The sequence below is a fragment of the Aedes albopictus genome, chromosome 3, assembly GCF_035046485.1.
Source record: "Aedes albopictus strain Foshan chromosome 3, AalbF5, whole genome shotgun sequence".
Taxonomy (NCBI): Eukaryota; Metazoa; Arthropoda; class Insecta; order Diptera; family Culicidae; genus Aedes; species Aedes albopictus.
This window is the reverse complement of record NC_085138.1, coordinates 318,248,882-318,265,116: the sequence shown is the minus strand read 5'-3', so window position 1 is coordinate 318,265,116 and position 16,235 is coordinate 318,248,882. Positions and strand designations below refer to the sequence as shown.

General features: G+C 40.9%; 1 protein-coding gene across 50 annotated transcripts in view; it reads left to right on the top strand.

Annotated features, from left to right (window-relative positions):
- The window catches only part of LOC115262726 (cell adhesion molecule Dscam2), a 232,095-nt gene that overhangs the window by 181,065 nt on the left and 34,795 nt on the right, over positions 1-16,235 (top strand). For all 50 annotated transcript variants that reach the window (XM_062842651.1, XM_062842638.1, XM_062842642.1 and 47 more), the window contains exons 11-15: positions 4,424-4,543; positions 4,601-4,934; positions 4,999-5,292; positions 5,350-7,080; positions 8,772-8,938. In XM_062842651.1, the coding sequence (XP_062698635.1) occupies positions 4,424-4,543; positions 4,601-4,934; positions 4,999-5,292; positions 5,350-7,080; positions 8,772-8,938 (2,646 nt within the window). The remainder of the gene's footprint in view (positions 1-4,423; positions 4,544-4,600; positions 4,935-4,998; positions 5,293-5,349; positions 7,081-8,771; positions 8,939-16,235) is intronic.

Here is a 16,235-nt window from a genome sequence, read left to right as displayed (position 1 = left end):
GTTACTGAATCCGATGCAACCTTCAGAAAAGTTTAATATTGTGTACATGTATTAGATTTAGCAACAGCATGTAGCATGAAGCTTAACGATTCATATAACATAGAACTGGATTCAATTTGGACCGGGATTTGGACAACCATTTTTTGGTTACATAACATTTTTGAACAAGATACAACGTTATTTCGCATTACCAAATAGAATAGAATATTTTATCACTGAGCATTGTATAAAATAACTATGTCAGAATGTGTTTTGTTCATAGTATCATCTGAACCCATGTATGTGAATATCATTATAAACTGTGTATATATTATTGCCAACATATCTAAAGTTGTATTCAGAACTGATTGTGCGATATTTGCCAGAAAACCGTTCGCCAGAAAACCATTCGCCAGAATGACAAACGCCAGAAAACCATTTGCCAGAAAGTACCATTTGCCAGAATACTATTTGCCCGAAAGTACCATTTGCCAGAATGTACCAATCCCCAGAATTTAATATTAAATATTAAGTTCTGGGGATTGGTACATTCTGGCAAAGGGTACTTTCGGGCAAATAGAAATTTTCTCCGTTTTCTAAGAATTAATTGAAACTAAAGATGTGATTGTGAGAATTTGGTGGATATAATTCAGTCCATTTAAATAAAAAAATGTCATAAGTTTCAATCGTTTACAATAATTCAATATTTTCACTGCTAGGATGATCTCTTGGTTTGTTCCGAGAAAGGACGACTAGGGCTAGAACAACGAAAACAACAGGAAATGATTCACCGGTAGTTCTTGAGCAAAGAGAAAATCGATGAAGAGAAATCGATCATAGCAGATACGCCTGTATGATACTAAGCGCGAGACTTCGATGTAACTAGGCTATAAGTGCATATGTCCACAAATATCTGGTATGGTCAAAATACTGCTGACCGAAGTCCATTAGGCCGAATGTTCAATAGGTAGAATGGTGATCACGAATCGCAATTCAGTGATTATGGAACAGGAATTGGAACGGTTTCTTAAATTTGTTCGGTTTTCCAATAATTAGCTGATACTTATACAATATTAATATTGCCTTATTGTTTTACTGCAATCAACAATTTATGCCAAAAACTAGTCTTACGATGAAACTAGAAAGAACAGCCTATGTTCAAAAGAAGGCAAAATTCACCAGTTGAACATCAACGGTTTCGGTGCAAAAAACTATTTTTCTACAATGAAACTATTCTCTCTAGTTCAAATAGTGAATCTTTCCTTCTTCTGAACACAGGCTGTTCTTTCTAGTTTCATCTAGTCTAGTTTTTGGCATAAATTGTTGATTATATTAGAATCGTAAAGCAATATTGATATTGCGGAACAAATAGTTAAATTATTGAAAAAAAATAACAGATCTTAAACCCGTATATTGTTCCTATATTTAAAAGAAGGAAAGATTCATGGGTAAAATTCAGTAGCTCTAACTTCAACAATTATTTTGACAGCATAAAAGAAGAAAACGAAAAAAAAAAAATATGGCCATTCGGCAAAATAACTTTTTGACTCAATGACATTCGACCCTATGGCCTTCAGCCGAATGCCCTTACACCATTGATAGTAAAATTCTATAACAGTAGCCGGAGCGCCATTAGATAAGCCCAAATATGTTAAGCTCACATGTTACAATCACCGTGATAAGGGAATATATTGGTTAGAAATGGCGCACATAAACTAAGAAGTTCATCTAGAAAGAACAGCAGATGATTAAAAGAAGGAATAAACTGCTGGAAATATTAGAATCAATTTCCTCAAGAACAAGCTTTTTAGGCCATATATTCGGCCTAATGGTACATTTAAGCTTGTGATATTGGGGTTACTGGCTTTCGGGCAGTGACAGTCAGGCTAATGGTATAGGTAAAACCGTCACTTAAGTTATTATTTCTGTGTATTTTACTTGTTGCTTCTATAAGGTTTTTGTGTATGGTATTCGATTGACTTCAGTGTGTGATCAACAATTCCGGGTAATTTTGCTGTTTGGCACCAAAATTATTATTTAAAGTGATCATGTTATTTTTATTGTCAAAAATAAGCTTTAAAATTACTATCAATTGAAAGAAGGGAATCTTTGAAAAATGTTAGTTAAGCCAAAAATTCCATATCAGTAAAAGCTGGAAAGAACATCCTACGTGTTGAAGAAAGGAAAATTCTTCTATTGATCAAATTCCATCAAAATAATATTTGATCAATTGGATCCACATCCTGATCAACTTGTCCACAAAACAAATTTGTGGAAATGTTCTGGCTGTTGTTCGCAATAAAATATTAAATAACGTAAGAGATTTAATGTATTGTAAAGTTTGAAAGGTTTGAGTTCACATCAATTTATTGTTTCAGAGTGATTTGCCCTTCTTCAAACTATAGGCTTTTCTTTAAAAGTTACTCTAAAATTATTTAATGTTTGCTCTTACATCAGTTCCAATAATTTATTTAACTTTCGCATATAAATCTGAACAAAATTAAAATTTTATATTTTTACAATCGTTATTGTGGGCTAATCGGTCCAAAACAAATAAAAAACACGATTTATTTTTTCAATAAGAATGCTTTAAATTATCATTAGATTGCGACCACTTCTGAATTGAGAACTTCGGAAAATTTCTGGGAAATGGTACTTTCTGGAGAATGGTACATTCTGGCAAATGGTTTTCTGGGAAGTGGTTCTTTCTGGCAAACGGTTTTCTGGGAAATGGTATTTTCTGGCAAATGTCATTCTGGCCAGTGGCATTCTGGCGAATGGTTTTCTGGCAAATATCGCACAATCTTCAGAACTATCTTCATTACTGTTGAATGGTATGTTTGCAGCTGTAAGCAATCTGGTAAAATGTCAAATTTATCGTGAATAGCTCCCTACCAAAGTTTATCAACACGGACTGTAAGGAAATTCATTAAATATTGTGCATCTTACCAGAAAGACGACCATCATCTATGTAACATTTCAATAACATGTATTTTTTCAAATTGGCTTAAAAACCTGATTAATGTTGTTCTTCATAACATGACGTAAAAAAAAGAAGTTAAATACTCGTCATTTTCGTCATCATTGTCATTCTAACTGTCATTCTCACTGTTATCATGACATCATGACATCAATTCAATCGCTATTATCAGTACTACACTCGATAATCAGACATATCGAAATGTCACTGAAACACAGAAGATGTCAACACTGGTTATCCATATTACAATCAGGTATTTTTTATGCAGGTGATATACGCGGTACGCGCTGATTCATGAACTCAGTTCAAAATTCAAAAATCCGCGTAAAACTTTTACCTTTTCTCCACGAATCAAGCAACGTTGTATTAAGTTTACTTTACATTGATGCGATAGCGCCAATCAAAACTGCGTGAAACAACCCTGACTGTATATTAAGGTGGCCCACACTTATATGAAAAACAAAAATTTCGAAAAATGTCAAGTCTTACCTCCTAAATCAGGTGTTTTGGACTCCCAGAAGGTACGTTCAAAATTTAAGCAAAATCGGTTGGGACTAAGGGGGCGCTCAAAACGCTTGAAGTTTGTATGGGAAAACTTGGCCAAATGTATGCAGAAATTTTGAGTTTTCGAATTTTGCCGCTAGGTGGCGCTGTAATCGTTCAATAATCAAACCCTTTGGTATTATTGCAGGTGACTATATACCAAATAACTTTGTCGAAGACCGCAAAGTGATCCAACGTCTGTGAAAAAAGTTATACCCTAGGTAAAGTGAGGATAGTTTTTCCAATACATGTAAAGGAATAATATCAATAATGAAATCTCAATACTTTGCCTCACTTTGCTTAGGGTATAACTTTTTTTACAGCCGTCGGATCACTTCGCGGTCTTCGACAAAGTTCTTTGGCATATAGCTACCTACAATAATACCAAAGGGTTTATTTATTGAACGCTTACAGCGCCACCTAGCGGCAAAATTCAAAAACTTAATATTTCTGCATACATTTGGCCTAGTTTTCCCATACAAACTTCAAGCGTTTTGAGCGCCCCCTTAGGCTCAACGGATTTTGCTTAAATTTTGAACGTAGCTTCTGGGAGTCCAAGGCATCTGATTTAGGAGGTAAGACTTGACATTTTTCGATTTTTTTGTTTTTCATATAAGTGTGGGCCACCCTAATGTGCACTTACACTCCAAAATATTAGAGGAAGTATATATGGATCCTTATTCATAAACTTCGGGTCGGGAACAGAAACAATAGTTATCAAACTCCTAATCCTTTGAAAAAATGTTGAGTAAGTAAAAACAATAAACGTCATTAATACCATCAACTGCAAATCGGTGAACAAGTCTTTCAAAAATCATCATCCTCAAAGGTAACACCATTTCCGTTGGGCCTACATCCCACTAGAATAGATTACTAATCGAAACATTTCTTCTGTCAATGTAAATTTCAAATGAACAATAGTTCCACCAAGGTGGATTCTCGAACCTACCGATAAGGCTTTCGCACAGGGCTCCAACGCAAAGGTCGAATGCAAAGCCGACGGGTTCCCGAAGCCTCAGGTCAGCTGGAAGAAGGCGATCGGTAAGTTTGTTACGCATGCGTATCCGCGCTTTCTGTAACCGTATCCCCTCGCTTCAGGTGACACCCCCGGAGAGTACAAAGATCTTCGCTCGAACGACTCGAGCATCCGCGTCGAGGAAGGATCGCTGTTCATCAACAACATTCAGAAATCGAACGAAGGTTACTATCTTTGCGAAGCGATCAACGGTATCGGCTCCGGTCTCAGTGCGGTGATTCTGATCAGCGTACAAGCTCCACCGGAGTTCACCGAGAAGCTACGAAACCAAACGGCCCGACGAGGCGAACCTACGGTACTGCAGTGCGAAGCCAAGGGCGAGAAACCGATCGGCATTCTGTGGAACATGAACAACATTCGATTGGACCCGAAGTCGGACAACCGCTACACCATTCGGTAGGTTGCACGGTTTGAAGAACTTGAATAGTTGGTTAAACCTCGTTTTACTTACAATTTTCAGAGAAGAGATTCGTCCAGATGGAGTGATGTCTAGTCTGTCGATCAAGCGTACCGAACGAAGCGATTCGGCCCTATTCACCTGTATGGCGACCAATGCTTTCGGAAGTGATGACGCCAGTATCAACATGATCATCCAAGAAGCTCCGGAAATGCCCTATGCGCTTAAAGTGCTGGACAAGTCTGGCCGAACCGTACAACTGAGCTGGGCTAAGCCGTACGATGGAAACTCGCCACTGAAGCGGTATATCATTGAGTTCAAACGATCGCGAGGAACCTGGGAGAACGACGTTGATCGGTAAGGTTCTCTTCAACTAGGTTGAAGAACAAAACTTCAGGTTTACTTTCTTTTCAGTGTTATCGTTCCTGGTCATACCAACGAAGCTCAAGTGCAGAAACTCAGCCCAGCCACGACTTACAATATCCGAATTGTCGCTGAAAACGAAATCGGAGTTTCTGATTCGTCGGAAGTTGTCACTATCATCACCGCTGAGGAAGCACCGTCGGGTAAACCACAGGCCATCAAGGTAGAACCAACCAATCAGTCTACACTCCGAGTAAGTTGGAAGGCTCCACCTCGTGCTGAATGGAATGGGGATATCCTGGGTTATTACGTGGGATTCAAACAGACTTCGCAGAACTCGTCTTACATCTACGAAACGGTAAACTACTCATTGGAAGGCGGCGAGGGTAAGGAGCACAGTCTAGAGATCAACAATCTGAAGACCTACACTCAGTACTCGATCGTAATCCAGGCCTTCAATAAGGTTGGCGCTGGTCCAATGAGTGAAGAAGAGAAGCAGTACACCGCCGAAGGAACTCCAGATCAGCCTCCAAGTGACACCATGTGCACAACACTGACCTCGCAAACCATCCGGGTTTCTTGGGTTAGCCCTCCACTAGAATCGGCCAACGGTGTGATCAAGGGTTACAAGGTAGTCTACTCTCCCAGTGAGCTGTGGAATGATGACAAGAACAAGGACTACAAGAAGACTGCCTCCAGCGATACTGTCCTCCACGGTCTTAAGAAATACACCAACTACACCATGCAAGTCTTGGCCACCACTTCCGGAGGTGACGGCGTCCGTAGTGCTCCAATCCACTGCCAAACCGAACAAGATGTTCCAGAAGCTCCCACCGCAGTCAAAGCCCTAGTCATGTCCGAAGGATCCATTCTGGTTTCGTGGCAACCCCCATCTCAACCGAACGGAGTTATCCTACAGTACACGGTCTACATCAAGATCGGCGATCAGGAACCCAAGAGCCACAAAGTGCCTTCCTATCAGATGAGTTACGAAGCATCCGGATTGGAGAAGAATCAACAATACGACTTCTGGGTGACGGCAAGTACAACTATCGGCGAAGGTCAGCGATCAAAGACCCTTTCAGCTATGCCAAGTGATAAGGTCCCGGCAAAGATCGCCTCATTCGACGACACGTTCACTGCTACCTTCAAGGAAGACGCCAAACTGCCTTGCCTTGCCGTAGGATCTCCGACGCCCGATATCACCTGGAAGATCAAGGGACAGGAATTCGTTCCCAACGAACGCATCCGTCAGCTACCGGAAGGATCCCTCTTCATCAAGGACGTCATCCGACAGGATGCCGGAGACTACACGTGTACCGCCGAGAACTCGATCGCCAAGGACTCCATTACCCACCGACTGATCGTCCTTGCTCCTCCACAGTCACCTCAACTGACGCTCACTGCCACCACTACAGACTCCCTGGCCGTCAAGCTAAAGCCCCACGAATCGGACACTGCTCCTCTCCAGGGCTACACCCTCCACTTCAAACCGGAATTCGGCGACTGGGAAACCAGTGATGTCGCACTGGACGCCCCGAAATACACGATCGAGAACCTGTACTGCGGATCGCGGTATCAGGTGTACGCCACGGCTTACAACACAATCGGTGCCGGCGAACCGTCCGATATCCTCAACACCCGAACCAAGGGCTCGAAACCTCTGCTGCCGGAAAAGTCACGATTCATCGAAGCGTCGTCCAACTCGATCACGCTGCATCTGCCGGCCTGGAAGGACGGAGGCTGCCGGATGTCGCACTTTGTCGTCGAAAATAAGAAGAAGTAAGTATGTTAACTCCGGGAATTCCTCTGGGGATTCCTCCGGGAACTCCTCTGTGGATTCCTCCGGGAATTCCTCTGTGGATTCCTACGGATTTTCTTCAGAAATTCCTTCGGGAACTCCTCTGTGGGTTCCTCCGAGATTTCCTCTGGGGATTCCTCCGGGAATTCCTCTGGGGATTCCTCCGGGAATTCCTCTGGGGATTCCTCCGGGAATTTCTCTGGGGATTCCTCCGGGAATTCCTCTGGGGATTCCTCCGGGAATTCCTCTGGGGATTCCTCCGGGAATTCCTCTGGGGATTCCTCCGGGAATTCCTCTGGGGATTCCTCCGGGAATTCCTCTGGGGATTCCTCCGGGAATTCCTCTGGGGATTACTCCGGGAACTCCTCTGGGGATTCCTCCGGGAATTCCTCTGGGGATTCCCCCGGGAATCCCTCTGGGTATTCCTCTAGGGATTCCGCCGGGAATCCCTCTGGGTATTCCTCTGGAGATTCCTCCGGGAATTCCTCTGGGGATTCCTCCGGGAATTCCTCTGGGGATTCCTCCGGGAATTCCTCTGGGGATTCCTCCGGGAATTCCTCTGGGGATTCCTCCGGGAATTCCTCTGGGGATTCCTCCGGGAATTCCTCTGGGGATTCCTCCGGGAATTCCTCTGGGGATTCCTCCGGGAATTCCTCTGGGGATTCCTCCGGGAATTCCTCTGGGGATTCCTCCGGGAATTCCTCTGGGGATTCCTCCGGGAATTCCTTTGGGGATTCCTCCGAGAATTCCTCTGGGGATTCCTCCGGGAATTCCTCTGGAGATTCCTCCGGGAATTCCTCTGGAGATTCCTCCGGGAATTCCTCTGGGGATTCCTCCGGGAATTCCTCTGGGGATTCCTCCGGGTATTCCTCTGGGGATTCCTCGGGGAATTCCTCCGGGAATTCCTCTAGGGATTCCTCCGGGAACTCCTCTGGGGATTCCTCCGGGAATTCCTCTGGGGATTCCTCCGGGAATTCCTCTGGAGATTCCTCCGGGAATTCCTCTGGGGATTCCTCCGGGAATTCCTCTGGGGATTCCTCCGGGAATTCCTCTGGGGATTCCTCCGGGAATTCCTCTGGGGATTCCTCCGGGAATTCCTCTGGGGATTCCTCCGGGAATTCCTCTGGGGATTCCTCCGGGAATTCCTCTGGGGATTCCTCCGGGAATTCCTCTGGGGATTCCTCCGGGAATTCCTCTGGGGATTCCTCCGGGAATTCCTCTGGGGATTCCTCCGGGAATTCCTCTGGGGATTCCTCCGGGAATTCCTCTGGGGATTCCTCCGGGAATTCCTCTGGGGATTCCTCCGGGAATTCCTCTGGGGATTCCTCCGGGAATTCCTCTGGGGATTCCTCCGGGAATTCCTCTAGGGATTCCTCCGGGAATTCCTCTGGGGATTCCTCCGGGAATTCCTCTGGGGATTCCTCCGGGAATTCCTCTGGGGATTCCTCCGGGAATTACTCTGGGGATTTCTTCAGAAATTGGTCTGAAAATTCTCAGGAATTTCTCAGGAGAATCTTACAAGTCTTTATTTGAAGATGTATCCCAGAGTTCTTCTTGAGTTTTAATTTGTTCTGAGAGAGCATTGCCAACCGTTGGTTTAAGGGATTCCAGCTTGATTCGAACAGTCACAAAATATGATGGATACTATACTGTCATCTGCTTGCAATTTCAGGGACCAACCCGATTGGAATCAGATCTCGAATAATGTCAAACCCGGTGGCAACTTTGTTGTGCTCGATCTGGAACCCGCCACGTGGTACAATCTGCGAGTAACCGCTCACAACAACGCCGGATTCACTGTGGCCGAGTACGAATTCGCTACCCTTACAATCACCGGAGGTAAGTGATACCGTGCTTCCTTTTTAAGTGCTTTTTATTACCATCACGTTCTTGTTATCGACTGTTACTACTCATTGGATAGACTTTTGATTTCTGTTTCCACAGTATGATATTCTGGCATTCAAAAAACATAATTGATTAATATCAAATACTAATCAAAATTCTAGCTTCGTTTCGTTACTGCCGCGTATTCTAACCGTTCTTATCTCTTTCTAGTTTCTGACTAAGAAAATATCTTGAGCTTTGGTCATTTTATCACTGAATTCCGATTATGAATTTTATCGACAGAACTTTACTAAAAACTCACGCTAGAACTCTACTGAAAACTTATTAACAATATTAAATACTAAATTTCTATTTTCAATTCATAAAAGTCAAGTCAAAGTCAGAGAAATTTTCTTAGTCCATTCGAATCATCCATACTCATCATACACCAATCATCTTATCATTTGCATAGTTTCTTGTCAGGCGTCGACTGTGTCTCTCGGTTTTCAATTCGAATTTCAGTTCCGTTTCGGTTTATGCGTTCCAGTTTTAATTTCCCAATTCCTTATCTCACATGAAATATAAACGAAGAGAAAAGCATCGTCGAATCCCACCCCTCCAACGAAAAATTTAGGGCCCTTGTCTCTGAAACAACCTGACGACTAAATAGTACACTTTTCATAAGAAACTTAGAGCCAATAGAAAGCAACAAGGCTGAAGTTTAATTTTCAAGTTTTAAACACTCGTGCACCAACACTTTTATCATTCTTTACAAAGCAATCACGTTGCGATGAATGAATGTAAGTTTTTTTCTCCACTTCGATCAGAGCACAATTATGGCACTAATAATTTTTCCGTGCATTTGTAAATTTGTACATACACTGAAAAAAAATGATCAGCTAAATCATAATTAAAACTGTACAATACAACAAATTAAATTGATTCAATCGGGAAGAAAACCAAGCCAACAAACAAGTTTCTACAAAAGTTTTAGTGTAAAATAACGGGATGAAGAATGTTTCATAAATTTAGTTACCTTTTAGTTTTACATTTTGTTTCCATCGTAAATCGTGTTTGTGTGTTGTTTTATTTTTTAGTTTAGGTTTTTAGATAGAGTTTATTTAAGGTCGAGTCCATTATAAGTTGTTAATTTCTTTCGGATTTATCTCAAATGTCATCGTCATCGAATCAATAGAAAATGCTCTTTGCACGCCGTAACGCTATCAAGCACTGATTTTTGGTTTTAAATAGTAGCTATTGATTGTTCCCTGCACCATCACAGTGAAGCAAGACTTTGAGTTCTAGAGACAAACATAAATGATCCCACAATAATAATTAATCGAATTGAATAGTTAAGCTTAAACAAAAAAGAAGGAAAACAAATGCACTCAATTAATGTGAATATTTAAAAAAAAATCAATTAAATGTGTATTCTGTCCTGCTGCCATAAAAAAAATAGTAAGCCAGAGAAGGGCACATGTGTTAGTCATGAGAAAAAAATGCAATATAGTTTCCACCGACGTTTCCACTTGGTCACTAACTTTCAACTTACTCATAATTCTCGTGTGCTCCAATAAGATCTATTAATCGTACAAGTTAAGAGGTTATATACCTTGCTGAGTTAAAAAATCGAGCTTTTTTATTGCATAATCTGAAAGTTACTAGCTAGACAATACACATTCCAGATTTAATAACGATTAGAGCACTAGAACCAAAATTACAGCCCATTGTAACGCGCATCCTCCACAGGAGTAAGGCAAAGCGCGAAATCGCAATTATCTCGAAATTGTGTTTTTAAAAAGTTCTATTGCAGTTATCGTGATAACTTAAAAACAAGTTGTCCGATTTGCAAACTTTTTTTTGTTCGTATAGTTACATGGTTTCAAACAAAATACATATTTCAACTTGTGCAAAAAATGCAAAAAAGCACGTTTTCCCATACTAAATCCAATACAAATTTTAATCGCAATTCGGATTTCAGGGACGCAACCAATCGCGCCCAAATTTTGCACAGTTGTTCTGGACACTAAAAGGAGTCGAAAAAGCTTTGTCCCAGAAGCAATCCACCTTGTTGACCCAGTCTACTGAGCAGGGATGAAAATGTTCTCATCGTGAAGCAACTCGCGAGTGAAAACCCACCACAAAGCTTACTCATAATTTCGAGAATAAACCGTGTCTGAGGTTTTTCGCACCCGCCTTTTCCGTGAGTACGAAGCAAATTAGAAAAAAAACACTCGTTTTTGTTCACGAAGACACAGAGCTAGTGGAGGTGATGGAAGTGAATTTTCGTTTAGTTAGCTAATCAAGTGATTATCCATCATGAACCAGCGTTATTTGCTTCATTGTTTTTGAAAAAGCTGAACTGCCAGTCGAGTAAATGATTTTTTCATCAAACTGCAAACAGCTTCGCGAATCACAGGCGAGTGCGTGCCAGCTTCGATTACTCACGAGCTCACGAGTAAGGAAGTGCGTGTTTTCTCGCGCCCCTGTTGTTCACGAGTGGGTTTGTTTGACGTTCGTGCAATTGTGCGTGCATGCTTATCTACAACCTTCTCCATTTCCATCACTGATACTGAGTTAAATAGTAATTAATACAATGTAACGCTTGTATTCTTATGCGGCCCCTGTTTTATTCTGGAGCATCATCGGTTAGATTAATACAAATTAAGAGCCCCACACGAGAAAATAAAAAAAAAGTTTTTTTTTTGTAATTTTTTATCGCAATAGGCTGTTTTACCTCACGCAAATCTGCCAGGAAAAGGCCTACTTTGCTACACCAATTTAGCAATAATGATTCATTACAGCACTGATTTGCGTTGAACCATTACAGCACTGTTTTCAGTTTTGATCAACTTCTTGATGCTTTCTGGACGCAGTTTTGAAAAATTGTGACAACTGCAACCTGCTATGATCAGACTGTCTTATACATGGCTATTAAGATCAGTGTACAGTTTGATGAAGAAGTTTTGTTAAAAACTATCCTCAAGCGATAAATTATGAAATTGCAAAAAACGTTGTACGCAACTCGGTGGGTCTCCAGTTAGCCTAGTGGTTAAGGCTATGGATCACCAATCCGGAGACAGCGGGTTCGATTCCCGTTCCAGTCGGGAAAATGTTCTCAACACCCTGGGCAATATGTACTAACCTCACAATATACAAATTTATGCAATGGCAGGCAAAGAAAGCCCTTCAATTAATAACTGTGGAAGTGCTCAAAGAACACTAAGTTGAAGTGAGGCAGGCCATAAGAGCCATAAAGAAAAAGAAGAAGCAACTCACTGCAGAATGAAGATTTTACAGCACGAGTCGTGAGTATAGCACTACCCAAATGTTATCGGATATATTGAACATGATTGATTATTAGGGTGGGTCAACGTTGTATGCAAAAATTTAAAATTGATCAGATTTAATCAGGTCAAAGTTTTGTAGGTGTCATTTGAGGTCTCAAACAGCTGTACAAAATTTGAACATGAATGGTTTCACCATCATTTTGCGCATCGCGATTGAAGTTTCTATGCGATTTTACATGATAAAACATACTTTTCTGCATTTTTATAAAAACTTTCTCAAAATTGCCCTTTACCATATAACCGATGATGTCATTAAGTATATGGTCTTAAGGACAAACGTCTTGAAATCCCACTTCAATAATGCATCAGAACTTCATGAACATGAGCATACACAGGTCGAGAGCTCTCAACTTTAATAGGGTCAATAACGGCGCCGGCCACGTCCTTACGGTCATCGAGGATGGGAGGGAATGTTAGTAAGACAAACGTTGTTATAAAGACCGCGAATCGCTGCATCTCCACGTTTGTCTCAGGAAGGATTTGTTTGTTAGTAGGGTAAGGTACATTGTCAGTCCGGGAGTCACCTATGGTTGGTGATATGATTTGACAATGGATCAATATACACAAACCGCCGTTAACAATTGACCACTTTTCGACGCAAAAACTAGCCAAAAAGAAAATTCTATCGCGCGTCTCCACTCCACTAAAGGTTTCCTTTAGTCTATTCCACACAGAAATACACTGAACGCGACTCACTTGTCGGCGCTCGGATTTTTTTCGACCGGCGAGCCCGAACTAACACTTTTCACTTTTTTGTGTAAATGCAAAAAATGAAAGAAAATATTTATTATCAACTAAAAGTGTATTGGGAACTAGCGCGACGGGAAGCAAAAAATTCGGAACCGACTCGATCCACGACCACGACGCGTCCACCGCACACTCACCGCCGTCGAAATGCTCATTTCGGAATACAAAATAGAAAAGGAAAAAAAAATCGAACCACCGAATCAAACGCGCGCGAACTGGCACCCGGACGAAATTCTACAGCACATTGATGCACGCTGGGTCCGCCGCCGTCGAAATGCTCACTTCGGAATAGAAAAAGAAAAATCGAACCACCGAAGCAAACGCGCGCGAACTGGCACCCGGACGAAATTCTACTACACACTGATGTACGCTGGGTCGCCGCCGTCGAAATGCTCACTTCGGAATAGAAAAAGAAAAAAACGAACCATAGAAGCAAATGTGCGCGAACTGGCACCCGGACGAAATTCTATAGCACACTCTCAATAATGCATCAGAACTTCAGAAGCACAAATTTCAAGAGGCAAGCTTAAAACAACAGAGCATTTGATTATTCTGTTCTTGCTCACTTGTAATAAGCTTAAAATAAGATGATCAGGTGCGCTGGTTTTGTTTTCGAAAAGATTTGTGCGCTGGCAATCGTGAGTAGGTGCCAAAGTCGGCCACTGTGGCGGTCATTTTGGGATTCTTACGAGTCTGTCCTACTCAGAGTAAAATATTTGACAAGGAAAGAACTCACGAAACAACATCTGTTTGACACTAATGAAAATTCGATCGAGTCAAACAATATGTTTTTTTGGTTTCTTTTTGGACAAAAAATTGACCCTGTGTACTGGAATCGTATGATATATCGAAAAACTTTGTCGCAAAGTATTCGCGGCTTTTTTGAGGTTAGGAAATCGCGGCCCAAGTCCAACCCTTTGAATCATGGCTTCTTCAACACCTGTGGGATGATAGAATGCAACCATCTACTCAACTCTCCATCTCGAGATGAGATGAGAGATCTCTTTTTGCGTTGCCAGCTGATCAACTTCTCCTGGCAGGCCAATGCGAAAAATTAGTTGAAGGCGATTTGACGCTCGTAAATATCGCCGTTGCTAGTGCCCACCTTAGCCAGAGAGTCCACTTTCTCATTGCCCCGAATCGAGCAACGTGAAGGGACCCAAGCTATGATGATGGTGTATGAGCGTTTTGGACAAAGCACTCAAGGCTTGGCGTATTCCATTCAGGAAGTACGCTGAATGTTTTATCAGTTTATTTGACAGAACAGTCTCCAGGGAGCTCGGATTGTCAGTGAAAATGAAATAGTGCTCAGGTGGAAGAGTGCTTATGTACTTTAGAGTGTAAAATATAGCCGCTAGCTCAGCAACGTAAACGGAACTGGGCTTTTAAAGCACGAAGGTGACGCAATGACATTCGTTGTAGACACCGAAACCAATCGAATCAGCGGTTTTTTTGAACCATCTGTGAAGAACTATCTGTCCCCACTAACATGCCCTAACGTACTTGCAAAAATTTGTGGAATACACACAGAACGAAAAGCCGGTGATCTCATCCTCCTTTATAGAGAGATCAAAATCCACATAGGATCGCAGTCTGAGAAGTTGTCACGATTAGTGTTAACAGGAGATAAGCTTACCTCCATCATCACTAATGGTACCAATAGTACATACTCATAAAACGAGTTTGGGGATTCTGTTTGATGAGTCTTTTGGTGGCTATACTAGGCTAGGTCTAGGCTATACTTTAACATTATCGGTTACTTCAGAATGAAATTTTTTAAAGGAAAATTAAAAAAAGGAAGTTTTTCCATATAAAATCTCATATAAACTTCAATAGCGATACGCAAAGTGTAGACATAATAGATCGCGCTCCCTTTCTTGGGATAAAATGGACCCCAACAATGAGGTAGGAATACAGGGGATAGACAAAATTATCGGGACAGGCTAAATTTTCACCACTCAAATTTTTTTCAAGTCGCTGTAACTTTTCAAAAAGTGCATCAAATATTCTCAAATTTTTACTGTAAGTTGATGAGTTAGTTGTGTATTGGTGGTCCAATTTGGGAAAAGATCGGGCTATTCTGCACGAAGTTATAAAGATTCTAAGAAGAAGGTAAATTTATCCGATAGCCAACTTTGAGCTGTTATATCTCTGGATTCAATGAACCGAATGAAATGAAATTTTGAACAATTATGACTTACATAATGAACTATAAAAAAACTTTTGACTTAATTTAAAATTCTTAACACGAAAGAAAATTATAACGGTTAGATTGTTTTTCTAATTAAACACCAAATCATCCAAAACTTCTACATTATTTCAAAATTCAAGAAGCAAAGTTCATTTAAATTCCCTCTAAATGACTTATATATAAATGTGTTTTGAAGGAAAGTAACAACATAGCTGACAATAAATGGAGAAAGTAATGGGATGCATATTAAAAATTGATCAATTTACTAAAAAATCGTGAAATAAATGAAATCGCTATAACTTTTTCTCTTGTTAAAAATTTCAAGTTAAGTCAAACGTTTTTTAGAGTTCATTATATAAGTCATGAATGGCCAAAAATTCATTGAAATCAGTTCATTGAATACGGAGATATAACAGCTCAAAGTTGGCTATCGGATAATTTTACCTTTTTTCAAGAATCTTTATAACTTCGTGGAGAATAGCCCGATATTATCCAAATTTGGACCACTGATACACAACTAGTTGATGAACTTACAGTAAAAATTTGAGAATATTTGATGCACTTTTCGAAAAGTTACAGCAAGTGGAACATTTTTTGAAGAGTGAAAATTTTGCCTGTCCCGATCATTTTGTCTATACCCTGTATGACGCATGCAAACATAAGGACAAGTTGATACACGGTCGAGCTCAGATTTTTTTTTCTCCATAGAGAAGATGCCTCAAGGGTTCTCAGATCGTGCACCGCAAAGCCTTGATAAGTGCACCGCGACACATACAAAATATGTCTTCACATAAATAAAAATATTACCTAAGATGCAAATACACTTCCATCGAAAAATGTGGGAGGGCTTTCCATTTGGGCTGCCAAACAAATGTATATAATTCTCACCAGAGGGTTTATTTTAATTTTAATTAGTGATGGAAAAAATCTAACAACAGTCTCGTCAAAAACATTAGAAAGATTTTGTCAGAAATTTATAAATAAAATTTTCAACATCAAGCATCTTCAAGGAGTCTGCATCCTC